Below are 21,518 nucleotides of genomic sequence, written 5' to 3'. Positions count from 1 at the left end.
GATACTCTCCCAACCTCTCTGACCTTGTATCCCCCTATCCTAACCCACGTGCACTCCACTCCAGCCATGCTAGCCTCCTTGCCATTGTGCCAGGTTCCCACCCGCCTCAGGGCCTTTGCACGCACTGGTCCTTCTGTCTGGCACACACTTCTCCCAAATACCCACAGGTCACTTTCTTCAGGTCTCAAACGTCACCTTTTCATTGCCTCCATTCTCTGATCATTTTGTTTAAAGCTATAACCTTCACCCCCATAACACTCAATATCCCCTTTCCCTGCTATACTTTTTACCTTTACATTACTTCCCTGATAGCTCAGTTGGTGAAGAATCTGCCTGCAATGCAGGAGACCTCCTGGGTCAGGAAGATCCCCTGGAGAAGGTATAGGCTACCCACTCCAGTATTCTGGCCTGGAGAATTCCATGGACTGTACAGTTCATGGGGTTGCAAAGAGTTGGACACAACTGACCGACTTTCACTACCATTTAATATATTCTGCCACTGCTGCTGTTTAGTCGCTAAGTTGTATCCAACTCTTTTGCGACTCCGTGGACTGTAGCCCACCAGGTTCCTCTGTCCATGGCATTTCCCAGGCAAGAATACTGGAGTGGGTTGCCATTTCCTTCTCCAGGGGATGTTCCCGACACAGAGATAGAACCCACATCTCCTTGGCAAGTGGAGTCTTTACCACTGGGCCACCTGGGAAGGCAACGTATTTTACTCACTTAATATTTACCGCTCATATCTCCCCATTAGAATACAAGCTCTATGAGGGCAGAAAATTATGTCTATTTGTTCCCTGCTATATCCCTAGAGCTTAGAACAGCCTGGCATAAAGTGCTCAATAAATTCATGTTAAATGGATAAATAAATGAGTCAAGAACAATGTGAGTGCTTTTTTTTCTTTTTAAAAACTATTTACTTATTTGGTCATGCTGGGTCTTAGTTGTGGCATCTGGGATCTAGTTCCCAGACCAGGGATCAAACCCAGGCTTCCTGCAGGGAGAGCTCAGAGTCTTAACCACTGGACCACCAAGAAAATCCCAAGGTGAAAGCTCTGTGCCAGGTAACACCCTAGGTGCTCTCGGGTGCGTCATCTCATTTAACCCTTATGAAAACCCCGGGGGCATTATCCCCATTTCTGTAGTCAAGACACTGTGCGTCAGAAAATTGATTCTGCCAACTGAGACAGGGTTTTCACTGTTTGTTCCAAATGGGAAAGGGGAGGCAGTATTTTTCCCTTCTCACTCCAGAGAAACTCTGCAGCAGGCGGTCTCAACAAGATTAAGGTAAGAGGACCTGAGCGAGGGCCCGCCATTCTCACCTCACCACTTTGGAGTCCTTGCAGGCAATGTGCAACTGGAACATATCCCGGCTCTCCACGCTGTCAATCATCCGGAGGGGGACCTGTAGAGGAAGGGCAGACTGGTGCTCAGATCCCCCTGCTCCACGTCACTCCTCACCCACCTCTGCCCAGAGGCTGATGTAGCAACAGAAGGAAGGAAACCGACATTTATAGACGGCCTGCTAAGGGCCTGGTAACCGTGCTGGGTCCTCCACATATGTGACCCCAATTAAAAATCACCAGAAACCTCAAGGCAGGTATTTGCACACCGTATTATTAAGGAGGAAACTGCACCTCAGCTGAGTGATTGATCAAGGTCACACAGTTGGTAAGTGGCACTCTTCCAACCAAGTCACTGTGCCCCTAGAAGGGCCAGCAACAGAATCAAGGAAAGAGAGAAGAAGAGGGGAGGAGAGTGAAAGAGGTACAAAGACAGACCTTCCGCTAGAAGACAGGAAGAAGAAGGGAACCCCAACTCTTTGGAGATACTACCAAATGGAGCACCAACACAGTCCCACCCTGAATTTCACAGGGATTGTGGCTTGGGTGTGGGAGAACAAGATGGGAACTCACGTTGATGACAGAGTCCTTGAACTTGATATGCAGCCGGTAGTTGGAGATGGCAATGAGAGCATCAGCTGCGCGGCCCAGGAACTCCACTCCCTCGCCCTGTAGCACTGTGAAGGGCACCTGCCAGGGGGCAGCGGGACCTCAGTCCAGAAATGAGTCACCCCTTCACTCCCCTCTACAACCCTTGATTTGTAAGACCCCCTCTGGAAAAGCCAGGCCAAGGCAGGACAAGAGTCTTCTCCATGGTAACAGCACCAGGCAACAGCCATACAGGAAAGCTCTTGCCCTCCCTGGGGCCCAAGGCTCCACAACAGACAGACTCCCCTCCCTCCAGAGACCCAGGAGCAGGAAGCCAGAGCTCCCATAACAGATCCCCTTGGAGATATTTGGAGGTGGGGGGAGGAAAGGAAGGGTATTTTCTGAACCCGGCAGGGAGCTCTACCCACCTCGGGCCCCCAGCTCTTCCTTACCTGCAGATTCTCCTCCTCTTTCACTAGTTCCTTGTGGGGGAACAGATCCTTGGCTTGGATGTACTCCAGGCTGGGGGGCCCCTCCTCACCCTGTGGGGAAGGCCTCAACCCTAAGTCATCAGGCTCCACCTGGCCCATCAGGCCTCATTCTGCTCCCCTCCCCACAATAACCCCACATACACCCCTTAAAAAGGTTCTGGTCTCCAGAGGAGGGGAGAGAGGCCCGGCATGCTGTGTGAGGAGTGAAGTGGAGGGGGAACTCAAGCCTCTTAAGCCTAAGAGAAGAGCAAGGTCCACAGAGTCACTGGGAATCTGGGTCACTGGGAATTCCTAAAGAGGGAATCTCCTGTAGAACCCAAACTGCCCAAACGAAGGAGAGGAAACGAAGCAAAAAAAGGGCGAACTGGAAAGGTAAGACAGAAGTGGGAAATGGGAAGTGCTGCCCTGAGGAGTAGGAACCAGGTGTGCAAGCTGGTCACAGAGACAGGAGGGGATGCAGGCCGCCCAGGCCACTCCACTGAGGCTTCAATCTGGTGGGTGAAGGAGACAAAGAGGAGGGAGGCGCGGGATTCAAGCCCATGCCTCTAGAGGGCCTACACGGATGCTTTCAAAAGGAGGATGTGTTTTGGAGTGGAGCTTCCTTTCCAGTTAGGCCCTCACTGCTAATAAGCCCCCTCCACCTGCCAAGCAACCTGCCCTGCCTGACGATCTGAGGGGAATTCCTGAGGAATCCCACAGCAAGCAGAAGTAACTCCTTTCCCAGCCACCAGGGAGGGCAGGGAAGGAGGGGATCAGGCGCCTGGGAGGAACCAGGAGACCCAAGGACAGAGAGAGGAAGACTGGCAGTCATGGGGGAGGGGGGCGTGGGGCGGGGGACGGTGAGGAGGGGAGGGGTGGGAACATCTGAGCGGACAGATGGGAGAAGCTGGGAAGCAGCATTAAGCCAAAGGGGGAGGAGGAGAGGGCGGGGAATGATGCAGAGGTACGGAGGCCCGCAGAGGCAGAGTGGCAGGGAATATGGAGAAGAGAGGCTGTCTGGGGGACAGTCAAGGAGAAAAGACTGGCGCGTCAGGTGAGGGGTGGAGTAGTGGAAGGGGGAGGGGACCGGGGCCAGGGAGACAGCTCAGACATCCTGTGCTCCCCGACCAGCCCCCGAACATCCCAGAAGGCCTACTGGCCATATCCCACACCCCCAAGCAAGGATGCGGCGCATGGGACCAAGACCGAGAGGCGGAGGTAGAGGAGGTACTCGCGCAGGGCGGGGCCTCAAGCTCTGCAGTCAAGGGCAGCGGCTTCAGGGCCAAGATGGGTCAGAGAATTCCCATCCCTGGCCTTCGGCAATTCTCGGCACCCAAAGATGAAAGCAAGTCCAGTAAAGAAAAGGGGTAACATCCGCTCTCCCTGCCAGGGCCCTTGGGAAGGGGGATGGGCTAAAATTCGGAATCTCGAGGGCCGGCCCTGGGCGGGGCTGCGGGTGCAGCCGGCGTCGGGGTCCGGCCCCCCCCACCCCCGCCCCCCGCAGGCGGAGCAGGCACTTACGAAGCAGCTGAGCATGGAGCAGGAGACGCGGGCGGTCAGGCTCATGGTCGCGGGCGGTCTGGGCCAGCGCACATGTCCCCGGAGCCGCTGCGCTGCCCGCCCGTCCCGGGCGCCCGCCGCATCCCGGCTGCGGGGCCGGCCAGGTGCAGCCGCGGCGGCCAGGAGGCGAGCGCGGGCGGCGGGGCTCGACGCGGCTCCCGCGCGCCTCTCTCCTCCGCTCCACAATGGAGCGAGCCCAGCTCCGCCCTCGCTCACGAGCGCGGAAGGGAGGGGAACCCGGCAAGGGGAGCGCCCCGACCGCGCGGCTCGGGGAGGGCGGGGGCGGGGCGGCGCGGGCCGGGCGCCCCGGGCCCCGCCCACAGCCCCGGCTCCTCCCTCCCCGCCGCCCCTCCGCGGCCTAGGAGCGCGTCCTCGGGGTTTTCTGGGGTCTCTCAGGAACCTGGGCTGAGCGACTGCGCCCCCACCCCCAGACGGCGTGGGAGGGGACGGCGAGGCCGCCTACATCTTTTCATTCCCCTTCTTCCCAAGTGAGCCACCCCACACCCCTCTTTCACACGTCCGTCCCCACGCCCTCCCTTCTTTGCTGCTGCTAAGTCGCTTCAGTCGTTTCTGACTCTGTGCGACCCCATAGACGGCAGCCCACCAGGCTCCCCCGTCCCTGGGATTCTCCAGGCAAGAACACTGGAGTGGGTTGCCATTTCCTTCTCCAATGCACGAAAGTGAAAAGTGAAAGTGAAGTCGCTCAGCCGTGTCCGACTGTTAGCGACCCCATGGACTGCAGGCTACCAGGCTCCTCCGTCTTGAGTCCCCCCAAATCCTGCTGTGAGTCCCAAGATGGATCTCACCTCCCTCCAGCGCGGGCCCTTTCCAGTTTCTAGGCTTCCTTCCTTTCCCTCCAAAACCACCACTCACCATTCCCCTGTCCATCGGTGTCTTCCAATCCCCGGACCTCACTAATCCCACGCCCCTTTTGCCCCTTAGAATGGACACAGGTCTAATGACAGTTGGGTCACTGCACACCCCTGAAAGGGAAATTCTCGGGGTTTTTTATCCTCAGGCCCCTGCCCAGCTCTACTCCTTCAGCTCCACCTCTCCCCTTGTTTCACATCCTCTGTCTTCTGGGTCCTAAGAAATTTCTTAGACTAAAAAAGAGAGGAGCTGGAACTATGAACCACAGAAGCTATGCAAACACAAAACTCAAAACCCAAGGGTAGGGGAATGGAGGGAGTTGCGTAGAGGGCCAGAGAATAAAATAAGGGCAGTGATAAGACGCTTGAAATGTCACTGAGAGTCACAGGAGGAACTGTTTGAAACCCTACACTCCCAGTGCCTGGTAGCTTTCAGAAACCAGGGCTTTTGTTTGGGTTTTGGTCTTGGGGGAAGGGAGGAATAGGAGAAACCTGACACTTTATTAAGCATCTACTATGAGCCAGACATGTTTCAAACATTCTCTGGCTAAAACCATTCAACTCTGAAAGAATTTCGTGAGATTTGAGGCTTACAGAGAAAGTCAGTTCACCTAAAGTATTTAAGTGGTGGTGCCAGGATTCAAAATTAGATCAGGCTGACTCCTTTCATGGTATCACAGAGAAGAAAAAGGACAGGGGCTATCAGTGGGTGGGGGCCAGGACCAGCAGGCTTTCTGAGAAGAGACCAGAACAATACTATATACACCACACACCCACATGTCTATGGAGGGAAAAGAGCAAGTCTTCTCATCACCTGAATGCTTGGACCTGTCCCTAAGCACTGGGGACACATGAAAGAACTAAAGAGATACAGCCAGAATCAGGGCCTGGTCTGAACCCGGGCCTGCAGCTCTCCACTCCCTTCTCAAGTCACTACTTCCTCCTCCCAGCCCTCAGGGATTAAGGGGTTCCTTGTATTTGAGGTGAAAAAAAATGGCAGTTAGTTAGTGGAAAATGTAAGGATCATTATAACACACACACACACAGAGCCCCCAGTGATATTCTGGGCACCTTGAGGGTGCTTCAGTCAGTGCCTGCCTATAGTAGCTTAATGGAGAGCAGCACTCTGGAGCTAGAGAAGCCCCACAGTTTTAGAGGGGTCACTCCTGATGTAGCACCCACGATATTTCAGGGACTCAGTAGGAACTACAAGGGTCTTGATATAAAGGAGGTCTAACTTTTCAGACCAAAGCAGAGAGCTTCACCCAAGGACCAGGAGGAGCAAGACAAGGGCCAATATGAAGAACTAAGAGAGACAGTGGGGAAAGCATGTCAGAGCACGTGCAGAAAAAGACTTCCAGAGGCCTCCCCTCCCAGTGCTGTGTATCAGCTGATGTTTTGCAACCTAAGAAGCCCTAATTTATCTCCAGGGCAGATGAACCTGTTTAGTTGCTGAACAGAGTTGCCTGGAGCTCAAGGTCCAGGAGGGGCGGGCAGCTTCATGGAAAAAGACACCAGGATTACAGAAAACACCGCAGTCTGAGGAAAGAGTACTCACCATTCTACCGTGGTGAGGGTCCTGGCTGCCTGCTTCTCACTGTAAGGAGACAGAGAAACATATGAGTCAAGAGCAGGGTTAACATCACCACAGTATCAACAAATGCCACACAACTACTCCCGAACTTCCCCACAACTCTTATCTGCCTCCCTCACAGAGAACCCAGCCTCTCCACAAGTCAGCATGCCAGACAGAGGCAATGGGACCTACATGGGGAGAAAGCAACAAGTGACTCTGTAGGGCATGAAGGCAGCCATGAAGTCCTGCAGCAGGACTCAAGAGTCCTGATTCCCAATCCCAGAAAGAGAATTAAAATGCTCCGAACCCCGTTCTTTGTGGGAAAGCAAAACAACCGCCAGCTCTGTAGAGACGGAGGATGCCCAACCAGGGCTCACTTCTGGTCCTGGTGGAAACATGAATCCACAAGAGCACTGTGCCAGCCTCTGAGTCTGGGAGCAGCACCCACCTGACCTGTTTACTGGGGGCAGAGTCCAGAGCAGAGGCCAAGAGGGAGGGGACCACAACCTGTGATCAGAAGGCAGCAGGGCTGGACGTGTCCCTCTGAGGGCACTTGACACCAAATGAGGTGCAGGTTAGTGGGAGGAGGCCACACAACAGGGACAGAATCAGGCAAGTGCAGGCCTCAGAGTCAGTACCTGTCAAGTGGGCCCAAGCAACAGGAATGTCAGGATGGGCCTCCTTGGCCCACCTAGGGAGCCACCGAGGTAACCAGGCCCAGGTTTCACTGACAGTTTTCTTCATGCCTGCTATCCGAGCTCAGGGGGCAGTCCAGCAGTACCCCGAAGAAGGCTGTGTGGATATGTCTCCATCCGTGGCCCTCCCCACCTCCATGGTCACAGCCCCCCCTTTCTCATGGAGGCGGCAAGTCCGGGGTTGCTGCCTCACCGCCCACTGGCAAGCAGCCTCAGAGAAAGCGAGGGCGAGCGAGAAAAGGACAGGCCTGGGAGGCCCACGGTGTCCGGACCTCGGGGATCTAGTCACGGGGTGGGGGGCCGGGTCAGGCTGACAGGGGAACCCAGGTGCCCAGGTTTTAGGGGCGGAGCCTAAAGGTTCGGAGGCGGAGCCCCGAATGACAGAAGGCGGGGCTCACGAAAGCCGGTGGGGCCGGGGCGGGGCCGGGCAAGACGCGGTGGTTTCGGTTCCCAGACCGGCAGTGCACGGGGCACGGTGACTCACCCAGCCGGCGTCCGCCCGACCCTCCGGAGGCCGCGCTCTGGCCACTTCCGTCTCCCGCAGCCGCGGAGGCCACGCAGCTCCGACCCACCGCGGCGCCCCTCGGCCCAACCAATCCTACCTCCGGCCCGTGCCCGCCCTGGCCAATAGCCACACCGAGTCCCGCCCTGCCCCCCACTACGTAGCCACCGCCCTCGCTCTTCGCGCCGCTCGTTGGTCCAGTGGGGCAGACGCCCTCCCAGCCTTTAGCCTATCGGCTTCCGGGAAACGGGGCTGCGCCTGGAGGGAGGGGGTGCGGGGCCGGGGTAGAGACGCGACCAATGGGAAATCACAGCGCGTCCCTGCGGTAGCCAATGGGAGAGCAGAAAAGGGGGGCTGCAGGCGAAGGCTCCAGGGACCGGAAGTGGGGGCGGCCCGTGGCCTCCCGGTAGCGCAGTGGGGGGGCGGAGCCTCGTAGGGGCCCGGGCTTTACATCCACTTCCGGTGACCAGCCCGCCTTAGGGGTACATCTCAGAGAAATCCCGGGAGGTACCTAAGCTTTATCCCGTTCTCCGCTTGGTTTCGCTGCGGTCGTGCGTCGCAAAGCCAGAAGGGAGAGAAAGATTCTGAATGCTGAGAGAGAAGGGGGACGGTCTGGGCCTGAGGCTCCGTCTCGGTCTTCGACTGGTGGGGGTGAAGAGTCTCCTTTTCCGCACCCTGACGTCTTCCTCCAATCCTCCCTTTGCGTCGGCGAGCCCGACGCAAGCCCTGTTCGTGACCTGAATGAATGGTCCTTTCCGTTTTGAGAAGCTTTCTCACCTGAGAGATGGGGCTGAGAATGCCACGAGCTAGTTGCGACCCTCTGGTCTGTAAAGGGTGTGGGGAGTCGGACTCCCCTGAAGATCCAGCTCTTGGCGCCTCCCTTCCTCTCTGCCCAGGGGAGCCAGAGCGGGCAGCAGGGCGGAGGATGGCCGCTGGAGGTCGCCCTGGCCCCGAGATACAACCCGACAGAAATGGAGAACAGCTGGTTCAGATTCTCAACCGACAGCTTCAGTTAGAGTGGACCTGAATGCTTTAATATCAGGTCCTGGGACCAAAATGTCTTCACTGCTCTTTTGCAAATGGCATTGGAGCTTTTACTCCGTATTTAGTAAATCCCAGGAGAACTGGAACCATACCTCTGTTCACTGTTAACTCCCAAGGTTTAAAATAGAGTCTGCAATCTAGCAGATGCTTAATAAATTATTTGTTAAATGAATACTAAATTCTTACAGGACGACGATTGTACTTTTTCCATTCCCAGCACTTACTATAGTGTTTGGTGATTACAGGGGTTTCAACATGTGTTCAGTGCTCTATCACAGGCTTCCTAGAGTGCAGAGTTTAATTCTGCATATCCTTTCCCCAAAACAGAGGAAATATGAAGTTGGGAGGCTGCATGCAATTAATACCATGTTTTCTTGAGGGCGGATATCAATTCTAAAACGACTGTGGGATTCTCAGTACTATATGTGGGAAAGATGATGGGCTCCAGATAACAGAGGCAGGACAGATACCGTCAGGAAGATAGACTGGCCAGGCTGGATTCTAGGCAGGGACTGAACTCTTGGCATGGGAGGGGAAAGTTTTTCCTGTTCTCCTGCCCCTACTAAAAGCCAGAAACCAGCACCCTCCTCCAGCAACCTTTCAAAACTGGGTCCTAAGATCTTCTTTGTTTCCATGAGATGGGAACGATACAGACAGTGACACCGGAAGCCACCTACAGATTTGTTAAACTTTATTTCTTCTGAGTCTCTGGGGAGGCAGCAGGGATGTAAGGCGAAGTGGCAGTAGCTGCAGGGGCCTGAGCAGAGCTGGTGCTGGGAGGGGCCGACATAGGCAGGACGAAGAGGCGGTGTTTAAATATTCAGGGCTGAAAGTCAGCTAATGGGTCTCCTTCATCTGTCTCTGGATTTTGTGCAGCATCTCCTGCATCCGCCGCAGCTGGAACAGGCACACGCATCAAAGTGGGGCCTCTCAGAGTCCTACAGATTTAGGGAAGTGCCCCCCTCTAATCCCTTCAGTCAGGCCCTTGGTAGCCCTGGGGTGTGATGGGGTCCTTGGGTAGAACCACTAATCCACCAATCCAGGGTCCAGATATGTACCAGGGTCAGGGATATTCCTATTCCCAAACCAAGAGAGACTGAGGTTTATGATTAAACAGGGGTCCTCTCAGGCTGGCAACCCCTACCACCCCATACTACCCTCACCTCCTCATCTTTCTCTCGGATCAGCCTCTCAGTTTCTGGATCTGTCCCTGGTGGGACGGCAGGAAGGGGGAAGTCGGTACCACTCTCTAGAGTCAGTTTGCTGAAGGTAAGGGGGAAAGGAGGTTGGTAAGGGTAGGGGAACCCCAGTACCTGCTTGGACTGAGCCCAGAGCCTGCGGAACAAAGGAAGGGCTTGGTCTCATCCGAGGTGGCGCTTGGGACCCCACCCCTGCCAGCTCCGTCCTGGCCTTTGGCCATACTTGCGATTCCGTTCTTTCACCACCAGGCGGGTCATGCTCTGGATGCACTGTGCCCGGTAGTTCTCATAATGTGTCTCCCGCGTCACGTCCTTCAGGTCCTGCATGTGAGTACGCACCAGCATTGTCCTCAGCTTCACAAAGTCGCAGTGCCCTGGGTTTTCCACTGCACAGCAAGGCTAGGGGTCAGCCAGGGGCATGGGTAGAGGAGACCCGTGGAGGGCAAGGAGATACCCTGGTCACAAGCTCAGAGCTTTACCTTCCACGATGCCCCAGGGGTAGAGCCGGCCCCGAACTCGACGCCCTCTGGCCTCTACCACAGTGTTGCTGCCAATGACAGCAAATGGGATGCTTTCCTGGAAGAAGTTAGGGGTGTTTCTCAACACCCCCGTTCTCACCTGTTCCTTTGTGCCTGCATCTTCATCTTCCTCTGCTTCATTCTAGGAAACCAGGGTCCTCTTCCACCCCAAGAGCCCCTCCCCATTGCATAGACTTCTACTCCCTCTTCCGCCCAGAAGAAACAAGCTGGGAAAGGGATCCCTGGGGTGGCCCCACCTTTAGGGCCAGGTCCTGTGATTTGAAGTCCTCATCCTCATCAGAGTCACAGTCTGGGAACTGGTAGACCTTGATTCCAAAGTGCTCAATCTCCTCCCGGATCTAGCAAACACACGAGGGGCCCATGGTTCTGGGGGGACTCCAACCTTTCCAGAAGCCCACCTGCTCCCCTCCCCCACCAGCTGCCCTCACTTTGCGTTTCTTGCGCTCCACTTCAGGAGGTGTCAGTGTGTCTGCCTTGGCCAAGATAGGCACGATGTTGACCCGCTGATGCAGGGCCTTCATAAATTCAACATCCAGTGGCCGGAGCCTGGGGAACAGGAACCTGTGACCACCTGCTTGTGGCAGCCCTGCCCCGGGTGCTCCTGGCCTGTCCCCTTGGCAGCGCCTGGTGGGGCCAGGAGCCCCAGGCTCAGACCGTACCCGTGGCCGAAGGGCGAGATGAAGTACAGGCAGCAGTGCACCCTGTTGTCCTGAATGTTCTTGCGGTTCAGGCCACTCTCATCTCGGAAATACTGCTCAAACTGCTGGTCGATGTATTCAGCCACAGGCTTCCAGCTGGGGCAGGGAACACAAGCAGAGAAACTGTGCAAGTGAGGACTGCCTAGTGAGCTCTGGGGCTACAAGGAGCCCACGCCCTGGGCAGTCTTTTCAAGACTTTGCTCTTCGCCAACTTGCTTTACCACATCTTCAGGGAGGTACCTGGGTGGGTCACGGTACATCTCAAACATCCTGACAGAAAATCAGACTAGGCACATGGGCAGAGGTCATTAAAGATGAGAAGAAGAGAGCCCAGGTGACCAAACAAAGCAGTAAGACTAGCAAGATGCAGTGAAAACCAACTGGAGGCCAGGGCAGCCCTAAGTCAGGTTCACACTTCAGCCTCAGGGCCTTTATTCGGGTGGGTCCAGCCTCTCCTTCACCTCTCCAAGCCCACTCCGTCCTTCAAAGCCATGTCCAAGAACCATCTCTTCCACAAAGGTTCCTGCGACTGCACCAATGCACGCTGCTCTCCTTTCCCTTCACCACACATGAAGGTCATACACATATATGGTATATATCACCCATATGTATATTCAACATATATATGCAAGAACCCCAGTCTTCAAGTCTCTTGCTCTGCTCTTACTGAGTTTTGTCTTCACTGATAGATGCCCTGATAGGTGGACATTATAAGTATCATTGTTCTCGTCTTACACATGAAGAAATCAAATCCAGAGCAGCTGAGACTTAATGCAGATCATTTTAGCCAGCAAATTCTCTACCCATCCAAGTGCCTGGGCTCTGACTCCTAGTTCAGTGTGTTTGCCACTACACTGCCTGACCCATTTACTAACCTAAGTTTTTGCCTGATTGACACACATGCCAGAGACCTGCCCCCTCTCCTCTCCCACTGCCACTAGACTGTAAGCTTCCCAGTGACAAGGATTATTCATACTTGTTCTGTATCCCTTAAAATGTCCAGCATGGGCTGGACCCCTAATCTGTGCTCAGTAAATTCCTGCCGCTGACTAAATGAGCACATGTGCAGATACACTGTAAACTGGGAGGGGCTGGGCGAGAGGAATTATTACTACAGTATGGAATGTCAGAGGAAGTAAGTAGACTGATTGAAGGAGGAAGCGATACTTGCTAAAGCAGGAAACAGGCGTTGGTTGGGGCTAGAATTTCAAGGCAAGCCCAGTTGGCTGAGACATATTCCTAGATTAGGAAGGGTGATGACATGGAGGCCACCTCAGTCCAGCAGGAGTATTTACGGAGACCATGCACTACGTACTAGCCCAGCGCTATGGCAAGAACATACGAAGTGGCCCTCCCCTCAAGGCTTCGATCAAGAAGCTGAAGATGAACCAGCGTGCTGAGCCAAGGTCTCATGTTGTAATGATAAAGCATGTGAGGCAGGTTCAGAGCACAAAAGGACCTGTAAGATTCCGATCAGTCTGGGAGGCAACCATCCAGGGCCAGCTTCCTGGGTGTGTGACCTGTGCAGTCACACGTGGGCCCTGAGCTCAGAGGGGCCACACCTGGTTTACTCTCTGCTGTGGCCATCTTGAAATTCTTTATCATTTTGAACAAGGGCCCCCACACTTTTCTTTTGCACTGATCCTGCAGTTATCATCTTTAAATTCATGAGTGTTGTGTACACAGCCTTTAACAGTTTTTAATGCACATTTACATGCATCTTTCTGGGATGATTTTTAGATCAACTGGTAAAGCCAGCATTTTTCAACTAAAGAAATGGGAATGCAGTCATTTGCTCAAGATCACGCAGTTGTTACTTAATGCTGAATCAGGATCTGAATTCTCAGTCCAGGAGTCTCAGCACCACCCTACCTAATGTTATTAACAAAGGCACCACCACCTTTTCCCCTGTTTCTATCCCCATTCTCCTCTCATCTACTCCCTTAGGTCTGACCACTATCTAAGCATCTTTCTAGTTCTTGAAAAAAAAAAATGTCAGGGATGACTGGGGAGGTGGGCAGGTGTTGTTGTTTAGTCACTAAGTCATGTTTGACTGTTTTGAGACCCCATAGACTTAGCCCCACCCCACTCCAGTGCTTTTGCCTGGAGAATCCCATGGACGGAGGAGCCTGGTGGGCTGCAGTCCATGGGATCGCTAGAGTCAGACATGACTGAGTGACTTTACTTTCACTTTTCACTTTCATGCATTGGAGAAGGAAATGGCAACCCACTCCAGTGTTCTTGCCTGGAGAATCCCAGGGACGGGGGAGCCTGGTGGGCTCCATGGGGTCACAAAGAGTCGGACACGACTGAAGCGACTTAGCAGCAGCAGCAGCAGACCTAGCCCGCCAGGCTCCTCTGTCCATGGGATTTCCCAGGCAGGAATACTGGAGTGGGTTGCCATTTCCTTCTCCAGGGGATCTTCCCCACCCAGGGATCGAACCCGCATCTCCTGAACTGGCAGGCAGATTCTTTACCACTGAGACACCAGGGAAGCTTGACAGAGGGATGGGGAGTGGCGAGTAGCCAGTTTTCTTTTGGCAGGTAGCCCAGAGGGTGCTTGGAGTTTAAACGCAGTTCCACCCACACTTTCCCTTTGCCTCTTCTCACCTTCCCCCACCCTTCCAGGCACTCTCACCCCTTTAATAACTTGCTTGTAGCACCTAAAACGTTGCTGGTGAAAGGAGCAGATGGAGGGAAGGGGGCCGTTATTGAGCACCTGCTCTATGTCAGGTCCTTTGCTACATGTTTTCACATGTTTGCTTCTTGAGGCTCCTCCCTCCAAAGAGGGGGTGCCCTCACCCCTATTCTAGAACTGTAGGTCAGAGTCAAAGGAACACTAGAAGTCATCTATCCCAAGGCTGTCCCTCTCACCTGACAGAGGAGACAGCTGTCCAGTAAGGGGCAGGGGCATGCTCGAGGGCACACAGCCCTGCTTCCTGACATCGGGGATATGTCTGCACCTCTGTGTGCGAGCGTAGGGAATGGGCGGGCTGGGGGCAGGATCTGTGCTTGGTCAGACCTACCACTCTGTGTTGTTGACGGCATCCCCAAAACCTGGTGTGTCCACAATGGTGAGCCGCAGCTTCACGCCCTTCTCTTCTATGTCCACAGCGTGCTTAGTGATCTCCACCGTCTGCATGATACGCTCTGGAGAAGGGGGAAACTGAGGCCAGGGCCGGGGCAAGGACCTGCCCACTGGGAGGACACGGCCCATCCCAACCAGCCCTGCTGCCCAGGCTGCCTCACCCACCCTGCCCCCTCCCCACCCCCTGGGGCTGCCTGGGGCCTGTCTGTTCTCTGGGAACCAGCGAAGAGCACATTTCCCAACACAGGAAATGCCGGTGGCTGTTGGCTCCGGCCCCAGCCTCTTCTCTGCTCCGGCCTCTTTTCTCGGATTCCTGGAATCCTTTGGGGGGTCAGAGAGGATTCTGGCCCCTGCCCTGCTTCAGCACCCAAGTCTTTAGGGAGCTGGCTGGTGGGCTGCCAGGCTGGACAGCCCTCCGGAGAGATGTGGCAGGCTCTCTAGGAAGCCGCAGCTTCCTGTATCCCCCAGACCCCAAGTGAGCTCCATTTCCCAGGTCAGCTCTGCCCGCCTGTCCTCACACTCCTTCCCTCACCTTCTGCACTGAGGAGCTTCCGGTCCCGGTACAGATCCGTGAGGAAGAGGCTGTTGACCAGCGTGGACTTCCCCAGGCCCGACTCTCCTGACGGGGGAGACAGGACAGAGGCACCAAGTCACAGCGGTAACCAAGAGGCCACCCCACTGGGCCGAGTGTGTGGGGGAGCTTCTTGCTTATCTCATTGGGAAGAGACTAACCCAAACACAGCAGAGCTGGAAGCAAGCAGAGACGAGAGCTCATCCAGCCAGTGAGGCCCAGAGAGGATAAGGGATTCCCCAGGGTCACACAGTAAAAGGCAAATGTTAGGAACCTGAGGGTTAAGGGTTCTCTGGACCTTGTCAATGACCCCTCCCCCACAACACATAGGATACGGACTTTGGATAGGATATGGATTTTGGGCCACCTACAGCTTCTGGCTCTTCTGCAAAAAGGCACAGCCACTTACTGCTTTCTCCTGCCCTAGCCATACCCCAGTGGCTCAGACAGTAAAGAAGCCGCCTGCAATGCAGGAGACCTGGGTTCCACCCCTGGGTCAGGAAGATCCGGGTTCCACCCCTGGAGAAGGAAATGGCAACCCATTCCAATGTTCTTGCCCGGAGAATCCCATGGACAGAGAAGCCTGGCGAGCTACAGTCCATGGGGTCACAAAGAGTCGGACACGACTGAGCAACTAACAGCCATACACCCCCCCGACATACACACACAGACCATCCCCACCTGAAACGCCTCTTGCCCAGCTCTGCCCAGCCCCTGCTCTACCTGCCACCATGAGCGTAAAGTCAAAGCCTTTCTTCACAGACTTCCGGTGGACCTGATTGGGGAGGGTCGCAAAGCCCACGTACTCCTTGTCATCCTGGGGGACGACAAGAAAGCAGAGTGCATTAGGGCAGAGGCAGAAGGACCCCAGGACCCAACGCCAGCCTTCTCCCCGCCTCTTGGGTCTTTGCCCAGCCTTCCAGGATCACTGCCACACTCCTCTGAGGCCCCAGGTGGGGCCACCAGCTGGGCTCCTGTCCCTGCTGACACTGTCAGGTTCCAATGCATGGGGGGCACAGGGGTGACCCCACAGAGCTGGGGCCAACACAGGACAGAGCACGTCTCCAGCCACATGTGGGTGCACACGTGCGTGTGCGCGCACGCATGCACGCACACACACACACTCACACACACACACTTCTGGGGCTCCCTCAGCTCCCTCCCCGGGTCCTCCTGCATCAGCCCACGGCACAGACGGGGGCTGGAGGCTCTACCTCGGAGGAGTCATAGGGATCGAGCTTGCCCCACGGGCTGCGGGGCCGGGCTGAGGGGCTGAGGGGGGCTGAGGCAGAGAAGTACTGCTGGCTGTCAGAGGGCTGGGGCCACGAGGGGGGTTTGAACTCCAGGTCATCCTGGCAGAGGTCTGAAGCCTGGGGCCTCGGCTCCTGGATTTGGGGCCTGGGCACCAAGGTCTTGGCCTCTGGTGGGTGGTAGGTCTCGCTTCCTGGGAAATCCTTCACGAACTTGTTCAGTTCTGCGTCATCCGCGTCCTCCAGAAAGCGCTTGATCTGAGGGGCAGGGGCGGGGTGGGGTAGGCGGGTCGGTGGCAGGAAGGGAAGAAGGAAGGAGCAAGACAGGAGAAGGCCAGAGGGAGAGAGGAAAGCACGTGTGGTTAGAAGGGAAAGGAGCTGCACAGGCGGCCAAGCCAGAGGAAGCGCTCGCCACCCTCCCCTGCTCACAGGCCTCCCGGCCCGAGGGTCCGCGACAGCAGGAGAGACCCCAGGGAGCAGCGGCAGCCCCCGGCGCCCCAGCAGCTGCTCTGGGGACCCAGCAGCTCGGGTCTCCATGCTCCCTCGCAACAGGGTGCTGGTCGAGGCTGCCCCTCCACGCCAGGGCCAAGGACTGCCCTATAGGCCAGGAAGCCAGGCCGTATGAGCGGAGCAGACAGAGGCATTAGAGCGGAGAGGAGAACGTGGCTCAGGACGGAAGGAGAGTGCAGACCGTCAGGACGGGTAGGGGCGGGAGGCGGGAGGGAGCCAGGGCGGGGAGAAGGGAGCCTCCAGCTCCGGGCGACTCAGGAGCCAGCAGGGGGCTCCTCACCTCCGGCCGCTGCAGCTCTGAGCTCCGGGACCGGGAGCCGACTCTCCCGGAGGTGTTCACTCCCGGAGCGCAGAGCAGCTGACCTGAGACCCCTGACTCCAGACCCTGAGCCTGGGCTCCAGGGGCGAAGGGGAAACGTGCCAGGGATGCTCGTGAGGAACCGGGTGAGGAAGGGTGGGAGGACACTGCAGACAGCCCCCAGCCGCGAGGGTTGTAGAGGCGGAGGCACCCCCGGCTGCCCCCTGCCCCTTGCCCGAGCTAGGCTTCAGCCGGAAGTACCGGAGGGGGTCTGGCCTCGACCTTGAAGCACAGGGCGGGTGGGCAGAGGGTGGCTGGCTCCTCTGCGGAGACCTGTTCCCCCACCATCTCCAGCTGGGAAGACAGGCCACGTCCCCCTTACTCTGACCCTCAGTTCTAGACCCTGAAGCTTCCTCTCTCTTTTGGGGGCCGGCCCTCTTCGTGGAGTGCCTGGCGGTGCTGGGCTCAGCTCTGCCTTACAATACCCACGTGCCACCCCCAGACAATGGACAAGGGCTGGCTTCACAGGCTGACTCACCCCCTGGGAATCGGCCAAGCTAGTGGGGGCTACCCCAGACCACTGTGGAGTCCCAGTCAGGGGAGATAAGACAGCCACCGTCTTCAGCAGGTTCCCGGCTACAGCGGGAAGAAGGGAAGGATGCAGTCCTACGCACTGCCAGCTTTCTGCAGAGGGAAGGGACTAGAAGGGGGCTAGAGGGGAAAGCCGCCTAAGAGCTACTTCTGGGCTATAGCCTCTCAAGTGCCCCCGCCAGCTTAGAGCCACAGTCTCCAGGGCTTGCCTGGACAGGAAACGGCCCGTTTAGCCTGAAACTGGAACCAGCGTGTGGGGGCCAAGTGGACAGAAGAGACTGTCCTGAGGCAGGCCTGACCCAACTGGCTTTTTCTCACCCACAGTATCTTTGGGGGCCAGTGGGGTGACCATTCACTCCGGTTTATGTTTGCTGTCGTAGCAGAATTGCCCCTTTCCACTCTTAAAAGGGTCGCAGTTCAGACGATTAATTATACAGCGATGGGGAAGGGATGTGGGTGGGGGGCGGGCGGAGTGTGTGTGACAGGTCTTGTTTTCTGGCAGCCCAGGAGTCTGGGGAATTTGGGGAAATCCTGTCCCTCTGCACAACCCCACAGGAACCCAGAAGTCCGTCTGGGGGGCAGACTGAGGGTGGGAGAGAGGGGACTGTCTCCACCTGGTTCCACCAGGAGCAGAGGGACAGCAGCGAGGGGAGGAGGGACGGCCCTGACGGAGACCCCCAGCCTCCTGCAAACCTTCCAGGAGAGCCACCAGCACCACTCTCCCTCCAGCGAGCATGGGAGGGACCCCCAGGAGCTCCAACCAAGGGGTCAGGACCCCAGCGGCCTCACCGGCCCCCAGCTCTGCCACGGACCCAGTCCTTCTGCCACAGACCCAAACCTTCTCTGCCTTTGAGCTCCGATCCAGCCAACGCAAGGGGGAAGACGAGGCAGGTCCACCCTTTCCCGGAGCAGCCTTACCCCAGCTTCAGCCCTCTCCTCGGGGACAGAACCGCCTTGCCGTCCCAGGGAACGGTCCATGTCCCACGCTTCAGACTCCCTGTCAGCAAGCTCTAGGTCTAATTTTATCTGCCAGGCAGAGTTCCTCACGCACAGAAACGCCTGGTCTTGATGCTCTTGTAACCCGGCGTCCTGACTTGCTCCTCTCCCTTTCTCTCTGACCACCCTGTCTCTATCAGGGGCCAAAAAAGCCTGTGGAATGTCCTTCCCCACCCCCTCCCTCCTCCCTTCCCTTGGCTCCCACCCTCCAAGGACAGCTCAGCTGCAGCGGGACCGCTGCTTTCCTCTGCAGTCCCATCCTCCTCTGATTGGCTCCCCATGAGGCCTGCCCGCTGCCTGCCCTGGTGGGCACAGCACCAGCTTCCCAAGTCCGTCTGCAGGCTCCTGATCCACTTGGCTTCTCTTGTTAACCCCCAAGGACGCCAAGGCCTGTCGGGGGGTTGAGCCCTGTCACCAAGGTGACCTGGTCCAGGAGACTTCATCCCGAAAGGATTCTGACCTCTCTCTTTCACCTTAACTTCAAGCAGTGCTGAAGTAGGGTGGGGTGTCCTAAGCCCCCTGCGTGTAGGTTCTCATGGGAATGGACCCACTTTTCTTCCCAGTGTCGCTGTGGGTTCCTCCCAGCAGAGAACTGCACTACCTTCAGAAATCGCCTTCAGAGATTTCCCTGCGGAGGGCCAGGGGGGCAGCGGGGCCTTTGCCACTCAGACGCCTTCCATCCTGGGATACCTGCCCTCTCAACTCAGCCAAATCCCTTCCATCACCCCCGTCAGTCTCAGGGAGTCAGCTGCTAACACTTGGTCTCTGTGGGGCATGACCTCAGGTGGAGGAGAGGCTGGCATCCCACAGGCTTCCAAGTTACCTATCAGGTGGGAGACGCATAGAGAGGGACCTGGCTGGGAGTGCGCGCGTGGAGCACCTGACTGGCAGACAGCAGGCCAGTGTTTCTGGTTTGGCTAGAAACACCCTTTGTGATTCTGAACAGTGTCTTAATTTCAGGGCCTTAATGTCCAAATGTGAGTGGCCCTTCCCTGTCCCAGGAAGGCTGACACCAAGATGACAGGTACACCTCAAGCTGCTTTGAACCTGGGGAGAGAAGGGGCAGCTCAGGTCACAGGATGGTTATTAACCTGAGCCGGTCATTCTTTCTGTATGCCAGTTAAGCCCTCCTGGGGGGCTCCCAGGCTGGGGAGCTCTCCCCACTGATCTCCCAAGCACCTGGGTCCCTCATCTCCTTTCACAAAGAGACCCTCACAGACAAGTCTGGCTTGTCACAAACCCGTCAGCCTAAAGACCGGGCTGGCTTGAGGCCAGGGGTCTGAGACCGAGGACTCTGGTCGTGATAGGGTGTCTTTAATTACAGAGGAACAGGCCAATTACAACTCAGCCAAGTTGAAGCCCCAAGACCTCAGTTGAACTGAACTTAACGTGTGGCAGAAAAAGCCTCCCTCAGCCCCTGCCCTAGGGACACTTGGCATTACGAACAATCAGAGCTCCCCTCGGCTCCCACCCTGGTACCATAAGTTGTCTGTCCCCATGTGGGGAGAAGGATGCAGGCAAGGATAAAGGCAGGCACCACTTGGCCTCTCCCAGGAACCCCCCTTGGGGAAGGTCACAATGTCACCCAGACTTCCTGGCCAAGACTTGGGCCTCGGCCTGGACACAGCTTGACAGAGGAGAGACCAAAAGGTTGGCCTGTCTAGACCTGGAAGCTCCTGATTCCACAGGGCCCGGGAAGCTCCTTTCTGGAGGCTGCCCACAGCCAACATCCTGCCCCACAGGCTGGCAACAGATCTCCCGCTGCTGTAAACAGCCCATGCCTCCCACGCAGAGGGCAAAGGCGAGGGGTCTTCCAGACCGGGAGCAGAAGCTGGCACAGGGCCTGAAGGCCCTGACACCCAGCACAGTGTGTTTGTGGCAGGCTCTGGCCTTGAGGGCAGGACAAGAGCTGGCATCCTCAGTCAAACCTCAACACTTCCTACCTGGGGGGTCTCCAGAGAGTCGGGCTGGGGTTACTGCCTCTCCGCCCATCGCAGGCAGGTGGCAGGAATGAGTTCCCTCCACCCCTCATCACTGCAGAGGGACCTGGTTTGGAGGGGCAGGGGGGGGAACAGGTAGGATGCTGCAGGAGGAGGATTCCCTAGGGTCCCTATCTCAGGAGCAGAGGGACGTAGGGTGCTGGCTGGGCCGCCCTCTCTCAGAGGTCCCTGGGCAGAGGGTGCTGTGTGAAGGGCCTAGGAGCGGCCACTTGCCAGGCGGTGGGGAGGAGGGCCCAAGCGTCTCACCAGCCCTCTCTGGGAGGCAGGCAGTGTTTGTGAGCCTCCTGTGTATTTTCCAAAGGAAGTTGCTGCTGGTCCCTGAGCCCTGGCTAGGTAGGGGTGAGAAAGGGTCACCCAGGTAACAGCTGACCCAGGCAAGGGCGGGGACCCTCAACTCTGCCCCTGCCGGACTGGCTCGCCCCAGCCCACCTGCGCGTCTCGACCGGCGCCCTCTCCCCACCCTGCACGGACCCATCCCTTCGTCCAAGAACCGGGCAGCACCCCGGGGCCGGGGCCCACTCCGTGTCTGCTCGGATCAGGAGGAGAAACTTGGGAGCAGCGACGCAGTGCCGTCCGCCACCCGACCCTGCCGGTGCCCGCGGCGGGCGACAGCGCCTCCAGCCCCGTGCAGCCGGGGCTGCAGCGCCGCGGGTCTCAGCGAAGCCGCCCGGGAGCGGCGGGCCCTGTGCGCCCGGCCCTGCCCCGCGCCCGCCCGCCTTACCATGGCTGCAGCTCGGGCCTGGCCGGCTCCGCCTGGACAGCGCCCGAGCGACCCGCGGCCGGAGCTGCGCGCCGACCTCGCCGCACCGCCAGCCCCCTCCCGCCGCCCCGAGTGCGGACCGGCTGGGGGCGGGGCCCGCGGCGGGGGCGGGGCGGGGCGGCCCCGGGGCGGGGCCTGCACCTTCGCAGCGCGCGGGCCCGCGCTGGCTGAGCCGGGGGACGCTGGCCTGCGGGTGGGCCTTGCAGCTCGAGACCCCCGGAGTCAGGGTGCGGAGAGGCGATCAGGCAGAGCTTCGCTGGTCATCTGGCTCTCCCTGAGACCCTCAAGAGTGGCCTGCCCAGGCGGCGCGGCACCACGGGGGCTTGAGCCGGTCCCCAAAGAAAAAGGAAGGGCCCACCTGGCACCCGCTA

General features: G+C 57.4%; 2 protein-coding genes across 12 annotated transcripts in view; both read right to left on the bottom strand.

Moving 5' to 3' along the window:
- The window catches only part of MTMR4 (myotubularin related protein 4), a 34,465-nt gene extending 26,031 nt beyond the window's left edge, over positions 1-8,434 (bottom strand). The window contains exons 1-5 of one of the 7 annotated variants that reach the window (XM_055577502.1): positions 7,586-8,434; positions 6,389-6,427; positions 2,384-2,473; positions 1,917-2,033; positions 1,323-1,405 (exon numbers count right to left, since the gene is read on the bottom strand). In XM_055577502.1, the coding sequence (XP_055433477.1) occupies positions 1,323-1,405; positions 1,917-2,033; positions 2,384-2,473; positions 6,389-6,391 (293 nt within the window). In that variant the 5' untranslated portion in view covers positions 6,392-6,427; positions 7,586-8,434. The other 6 variants (XM_055577504.1, XM_055577503.1, XM_055577505.1 and 3 more) reach the window with 6 other exon arrangements.
- An 889-nt stretch (positions 8,435-9,323) lies between these two features.
- Positions 9,324-21,228, bottom strand: LOC129649737 (septin-4). 5 transcript variants are annotated; one of them, XM_055577508.1, is made up of 12 exons: positions 21,109-21,228; positions 15,957-16,250; positions 15,466-15,559; positions 14,704-14,790; positions 14,110-14,233; positions 11,045-11,179; positions 10,814-10,931; positions 10,622-10,723; positions 10,326-10,422; positions 10,070-10,232; positions 9,811-9,910; positions 9,324-9,544 (listed from the first exon to the last, which is right to left on the bottom strand). In XM_055577508.1, exons 1-12 carry the CDS (start codon positions 21,109-21,111, stop codon positions 9,485-9,487), a joined length of 1,377 nt encoding a protein of 458 aa, XP_055433483.1. In that variant the 5' UTR covers positions 21,112-21,228; the 3' UTR covers positions 9,324-9,484. The 5 variants fall into 5 exon arrangements, with proteins under 5 accessions (XP_055433483.1, XP_055433487.1, XP_055433485.1 ...); XM_055577512.1 differs by lacking the exon at positions 21,109-21,228 and adding an exon at positions 18,310-18,522; XM_055577510.1 differs by lacking the exon at positions 15,957-16,250 and having other exon boundaries at positions 21,109-21,217.
- Positions 21,229-21,518: the final 290 nt, after the last annotated feature.

Source organism: Bubalus kerabau, chromosome 4, assembly GCF_029407905.1.
Source record: "Bubalus kerabau isolate K-KA32 ecotype Philippines breed swamp buffalo chromosome 4, PCC_UOA_SB_1v2, whole genome shotgun sequence".
In the NCBI taxonomy this organism is placed as follows: Eukaryota; Metazoa; Chordata; class Mammalia; order Artiodactyla; family Bovidae; genus Bubalus; species Bubalus kerabau.
This window is presented reverse-complemented; position numbering and strand designations above follow the sequence as displayed.